This window comes from Otolemur garnettii, unplaced genomic scaffold (assembly GCF_000181295.1).
Source record: "Otolemur garnettii isolate 467f Iridium unplaced genomic scaffold, OtoGar3 scaffold00024, whole genome shotgun sequence".
Classification (NCBI taxonomy): Eukaryota; Metazoa; Chordata; class Mammalia; order Primates; family Galagidae; genus Otolemur; species Otolemur garnettii.
In genome coordinates, this window is record NW_003852419.1 from 19,853,977 (window position 1) to 19,861,039 (window position 7,063).

Sequence of the window (7,063 nt, forward strand, 5' to 3'; positions counted from 1 at the left end):
GCCTTAGCCGCTTGAGCCACAGGCGCGGAGCCTAGTTTTCTGTTTTTAATAGAGATGGGGTCTTGCTCTTTCTCAGGCTGGTCTTGAACTCCTGAGCTCAAGCAATCCACCTGCCTTGACCTCTTAGAGTACTAGGATTACAGGCATGAGCCACAGTGCCTGGCCAAAAAAAAAATAATTGTTAAACACTGTCAATGCCTCTCCCTGTGTTAGATTCTTCTTCCTAGTAACACTGGAGACTTTCTGTCCTAGTTCTCCTTCCTTACTTTTTCTTTCCTACAGTCTTTAGGATTGTTCTAGTCTTCTCTTGTTTTTATATGGGCTACTTCCCAATTTGGTATTTGTCTTAGTTACAGATATAAAAGTTGTGGGTGGGAACAGTGGCTCACATCTGCAATTCCAGAGCTTTGGAAGGCCATGCAAGAGGATAACTTGAAGCCAGGAGTTAAAGACTAGCCTTGTAATGTAGTGAGACACTGTATCAAGGAAAAATTTTAAAAGTTAGCCAGGCATGATGACATGTACATATAGTCCCAGCTACTCAGGAGGCTAAAGTGGGAGAATTTGTTGAGCCCAGGAGTTCAAAGATACAGCAGTGGCTAGAACATGCCACTGCATCTAGCGTGGGAGACAGATTAAGACTCTGTGTCTTTAAAAAGATATAAAAGCTGTGATATAACCTTATCTTAATTTTATTTAATTATTGTATTATAGGAATTTGTGTTATAGGAAAAATTTATAGAAGGAAATTTTTGTTATGTGATTTTATCCTTAAAATAGTATTTTTAAATAGTTTGTGATAAAATAACTCCAAATTACATAATTATTTTTTATCTTCCAGGAATCTCCTTCTGGTCGAAGGAAAGCTCTTGCTACTAGTAGCATCAATATGAAACAGTATGCAAGCCCTATGCCAACTCAGACTGATGTTAAGTTAAAATTCAAGCCATTATCTAAAAAAGTTGTATCTGCCACTCTCCAGTTTTCATTATCCTGCATTTTCCTTAGGGAAGGAAAAGCCACGTAAGTTTCTTTTGTCAGATAAGCTGTTTCATATTGTGTTTCAAAATATCATAGGTAAATAGTTTTTGACTCAGACTAGCAACAGTGCAATAAGGCCTTTCAGCATACCAGTCATTCTTGCCATTCTTTGTTTCAGAGACTGAGTTAAGTGAACTCCTTGTTATTTATAAATAGTCTCTTTTGACTACGAGAATGAACAGTAAAATAAAAGTGATCACGTTCTCAAATTTTAAATTATATATTATAGGGTATTATAAATGTTTGTTATGAGTATTATGAAAGAGTGCCTTTCATAATAGTGCCTAAATGGAGTAGAAGATGAAGGGACAGGAGGAATGGAAATTCTCTGCCTAGACTTTAAAAAGCAGTTATGAACATCTCAATCCAATGTGAGTAGGAGTTCTGAACATTTACTATAATTGGCCACGGGTACTTCACTGATGAGACTGGATTCTGTGCATCAGTCAGAATGAGATATTTAGCACTCATCTACATGGCAGCAAATGACTTGGTAGATAACAGTAAGCCTCTCCTCTCTGAGAAGTTAGATTGTGAGTGTGGTAGGGAGGCAATACAGAATGGAAACATCTTAGGACCTTAAATTGTAGATTTAACTATTGAGAAGTTAAAAAAAGATGTTACCCTGAACTTTACACCAAAATGAAAGGAAAGGAAACACAGGAAGAAGAGACAAAACAAATTTAGAGATCTTTGAGAGTGGACTTTCTTCTACTAGGCAGAAATTGTAAGTAGATCAGCACCTTTCATCAGAGTCTGACAGAGGAAATTCAACCAAATCAAATGTCTCTATTTAAATTGAATAGGAATTCTCTCAGAACTGCCTAAATTTTCTCACTGCCTCTTCCTTTGCCTTGTTATCTACCCCAAAGAAAAATGTTCATGGTTAAAATATGAGAAAATTGTGTTAGTTAACATTTTAAGAATGATATATTTTGAAATTGTTTCACGTTGATAAGTGTGCAATTTGTTCATGTAAAGTGATACAACTTTTTTTGGTTCATGCAGGTATTATATCACTAAATTTCCTTAAAAAGGGGGAAATGATTTTAACTCTAAGCTTTTATGAGGTAAAATGCAAAGAATTCCAAAACTAGTGTGTAAAATTGTACCCCATTTAGAAGATAAGTGAATATTAAGCCTTAGGGCACAAAAGGGGTGATATTTTAATTTGGCTTGCTAAATTTTGGGGAAATATATCAAATTGGAAATTAATTTCTATATAATATATTAGAAATGTTTCACTGTAGTTTATTTGAAATTGAAAGTGAAAATAATTGATCAAGAAATAATGATTTGACTTTTAGAGTATTGTAAACTGTATAAATTTATATTTAAAAATACATAGATAAAAATGCAAAGATAATACAAAAATAATACAAAGATAAAAAATACTTGTTTTATTAAATGCATGGTGTTTAATTTACAATCAGCCAGTGCCATTTTTCATCTTACAATTCTTTAAAAGGCTAGACTTTGTTTTTGAGGTGGTTTTTCTATAGAAGTTCCTTAGCTTTTTGGGACATTATGGTCCTGTTGGGGGAAAAATACACATTTAAGCAAGATTTAAATATTTTTATGGGGGTCTACCACTTCCTTTCCCTCCTACGCACAAACACAAAGGGTTTATGGGACTTTAGATTAAAAATTTCTGTTCTAATTCCTCATGGAAGTTTCAATATTTTAAAGTCTAGATCTTACCTGATTTTCAAACATGTCCTACTGTTTTGTGAAACAAGTTTTTGTTTCCAGACTTCATGCTCAGGAAACAATACCTTAATTCCATGAAGAAAATTTTTGTCTCTCATAGAACTTCAGCACAGAACTGAACTAACTCCTAACCAGCTAGCTTTTAATCTTGCTTGCTTTTTACTATTAAATACGCCGTTTAAAAATTAATGAATGAGGACTTAGATTTTTCAGCATTCTTATACAACTGTTTAAAATATTTGCATATTTTAAAGACAGAATATAGTAATATTATTTTCTTAACAAAATGATTATTTTTAAACAATGTCATTTAATAAACTATTATATTTTGAATCATTGATGTAGAGATGAAGACATGCAAAGTTTGGCTAGTTTGATGAGTATGAAGCAGGCTGACATTGGCAATTTAGATGACTTTGAAGAAGATAATGAAGATGATGATGAGAATCGAGTGAACCAAGAGGAAAAGGCAGCAAAAATTACAGGTACCTTTTATTAGCATTAAACTGAAAGTTTGTCTTCTGAGTTCAAAAATTCATTCTTATTTCCCAGGAAAAAACAATTTTACTAATAGTTTTTCTTTGAAGGCTTTCTAATAAAATACAGCATTTAGTTCTTGGAAAACTTTACATGCTGGTTACAGTAATGGATTTTAGTAGTTTAAGAGCAAGGACAAGGTTGGTCAAAAGAACATAAACCTTTCTGAATTATTATATAAAGCAACCTAAATATGGTCATACTTCCTTGGTTGCAATGTGTGAAACCTCTGAAAGTAAAGAACCGCCTTAAAAGGATGATAGGACAAAATGAAGAGATGCATTGGCTAGTTTCTTCTGTTTTATTTTCCTTTATTCCAAAGAATTATGTAGATATTGTGTTTTAATGTATCCTTGTGTCTAGAAATTTTCTTGGAGCTATCTCTTCTGTCTGATTTGAGCAAACTACTAAGATGTTAAATGTTAAGACTAGAGCTTCTTTGTGTTGTGTTAATTGACCAATAAATATTTATTGACAATTTGGCTAGCACACTTAAGGGCCTGATATTATACTTACTGTAAAGAAAATGAAGCATGTTAATATATTGCTTTTAATTATTGCTCTGATTTCTGGATTGATTTCACTTGACTTCTGTCATCTATTTACCTCTTAGTGATTTTTCCAAATTCACTGAGCACTTTGCCACTTATCTCTTGTCTCTGCCTTGACTCCTGCTATCATGTGGGAGATTTATATAGACCAAATATATTACTCTGATCCCTTAGTCAAAAAGTGCTTTGACTTCCTCAGTTCTAATGAACTTTACCTCCACTCCTAGAAATCCATAATGAAGACTGCTCAGACTTGTGTGTAAAGACAGATGTATCATTATGTGTAAATTTTATAATGTTATAACAGTTTTGATTTCTTAATTGACCTAAGACTTTTTAGAAAAGTTTCTTTTACCATGTACTTTGTTTATTTCAAGTTTGTGTTTAGTTTAATTTCATTCAAAAAATATTCAAAGTCTCTTGAATTTCTATTTAAAAATTTTTTCATTGTGGTTTTTTGCCTTGTAATTTAGCTATGTAATTTTTTTTTGCTTTTTTATAAGTATCTTTTTACATGTACATTCTATTTGTTGGATTCAGCATTAGATTAAACTTATCACTTACAAGCATACCTTGTTTCATTAAACTTTGCTTTATCGTGCTTCGCAGATACTATATTTTATACCAATTGAAGTTTTGTGGCAACCCTGTGTCCACCAAGTCTATTTGCAGCATTTTTCTAACACCTATGTTTACATTGTGTCTCTGTATCACATGTTGGTGATTCCTATAATACTTCAACTTTTTCATTATTATTATATCTGTTAGGGGAGGTAATCTGTAATCAGTGATCTTTGATGTTAATATTGTAATTATTTTTAGGCACCATGACCTGTGCCTATATTCGTCAATGTTGAACATGTTATGATTGCTTCATAGACCAGCTGCTTCTGTTCCTATGTCTCTTTCCTTCCTTGGGCCTCCTTATTCCTGGAGACATGACAATGCTGAAATTAGGCCAATAAGTTAACCTACAGTGGCTTCTGAGTGAAAGAAAGAGCCCCATATCTCTCATGTAAAAAGAAAAGTTACAAATGATTAAGCTTAGTGAGGAAGACATGTCAAAAGCTGAGATGGGCTGATAGCTTAAGCTGATTGTGCCACGTAGTTAGCTAAGTTGTGAATGCAAAGGAGAGTTCTTGAAGGAAACTAAAAGTGCTCCTCCAGTGAACACACAAATGATAAGAAACAGCCTTGTTGATGTGAAAGAAGTTTTAGGGGTCTGGACAGAAGATCAAACCACCCACAGCATCCCCTTAAGCCAAAGACTAATCTCTATGAAGACTGAGAGAAAGTCTGAAGCTAGCAGAGATTGGTTCATGAAGTTTAAGGAAACAAGCCATCTTCATACTATAAAAGTGAAAGGTGAAGTAGCAAGTGCTGATGTAGAAGAGACAGTAAGCAATCTAGAAGATATAGCTTCAGATCATTGATGAAGGTGTCTGTCCTAAATAAACAGACTTTTCTGTATAGACGAAATAGCCCTCTATTGGAAGAAGATGCCATCTGGGACTTTCATAGCTAGAGAGGAGTCACTGCCTGACTTCAAAGCTTCAAAGGACAGGCAGATTCTTGTTAGGGGCTGGTTAACTTTAACTTGAAGCCAATATTCATTTACTGTTCTGAAAATCCTAAGGCCTTTCAGAATGATGTTAAATCTACTCAGCCTGTTCTCTACAGATGCAACAAAAAGCCTGGATGACAGCACATGTTTACAGCATGGCTTATTGAATATTTAAACCTATTGTTGAGAGCTCCTGTTCAGAAAAAAAGATTCCATTCAAAACATTACTGCTCATTGACAATACACTCGATCACACAAGAGCTCTGGTGGGTGGGGGGGGGTTGTACAGGAAAGTAGTGTTGTTTCTGCAGCTCATGGATCAAGGAGTAATTTTCACCTTGAAACCTTAGTATTTCAGAAAGACACTTTTTGAAAGATACAGTTACCACAGATAGTGACTCCTCTGATGGATCTGGGCAGAGTAAATTAAAAACCTGGAAAGGATTCACTATTCTAGACACCATTAAGAACCTTTGTAATTTGTGGGGTGGGGTCAAAATATCAACATTCATAGGCATTCGGAAGATATTGACTTGGACCCTCAAGGCTGAGTTTTCAGGGGTTCAAGACTTTGGTGGAGGAAATAACTGCAAATGTGGTGCAAATAGCAAGACAACTAGAATTAGAAAAGGACCCTGAAAGAATGACTGAATTGCTGCAATCTCATGATAAAACTTGAATGGGTGAGGAGTTGTTTCTTTGGATAAGTAATGAAAGTCATTTCTTGAGATGGAAATCTACTTCTGGTGAATATGTTGTGACCACTGTTAAAATGACAATGAAGGATTTAGAATATTACATCAACTTAGTTGATGAAGCAGTGGCAGTTATTTGATAGGACTGATTCCCAATTATGAAGGATGTTCTAGTGTGGGTAAAATGCTATCAAATAGCATTGCATGCTACAGAGAAATCTTTTGTGCAAGGGAGAGTCAATTAATGAGGCAAACTTTACTATTTTCTTATATTAAGAAATTGACACAGCCACCCCAACCTTCAGCAAACGTCACCATGATCAGTTAGTAGTTGTCAAGATTGAGGCAAGACCCTCAAACAGCAAAACAATAATTACTCACCAAAAGCTCAATGGTCATTACCCTTTTTTAGCATCAAAACAGGTTTAAATGAACATATGTACAATCTTTTTTTTTTAGACATAATGCTGTTGCACACTTAATAGACTACAGTATAGTGTAAAAATGCCTTTATATTCACTGGGAAAACAAAAAAGTTGTATGACTCACTTTACTACAATATTGGCTTTACTATGGTGGTATGGAACTAATTATACCTGTTATATTTCTGAGCTAGCAGGTAACACCCTGTCTTTAACAACATGTCTTTAAACTGTGTGGATCCACTTACATGTGGATTTTATTCAACTAAATATAGATGGAAAACACAGTAGCTAGGGAATGTGAAATCCATGTATACATGGAGGGCCAAATTTTGATATGTATACACATACATGGGTTGCACAGAGCCAACTGATGGGCTAGAATACACAAGAATTTTTGTATACATGGGAATTTTGAAGCCAGTTCCTTACATATTCCATAGGGTAACTATATATTAATTAATGTATATTCTTTTTGTATAGCTTGTTTATTAAAGACACTTTTTTTTTTTTTTTTTTTTTTTTGAGACAGAGCCTCAAGCT

General features: G+C 34.2%; 1 protein-coding gene across 3 annotated transcripts in view; it reads left to right on the forward strand.

The window, feature by feature from the left end:
• EHBP1 (EH domain binding protein 1) overlaps nt 1–7,063 on the forward strand; it is a 381,725-nt gene that overhangs the window by 156,158 nt on the left and 218,504 nt on the right. For all 3 annotated transcript variants that reach the window (XM_003787947.3, XM_003787948.3, XM_023512117.1), the window contains exons 6-7: nt 842–1,023; nt 3,097–3,236. In XM_003787947.3, coding sequence (XP_003787995.1) covers nt 842–1,023; nt 3,097–3,236 — 322 coding nt within the window. The remainder of the gene's footprint in view (nt 1–841; nt 1,024–3,096; nt 3,237–7,063) is intronic.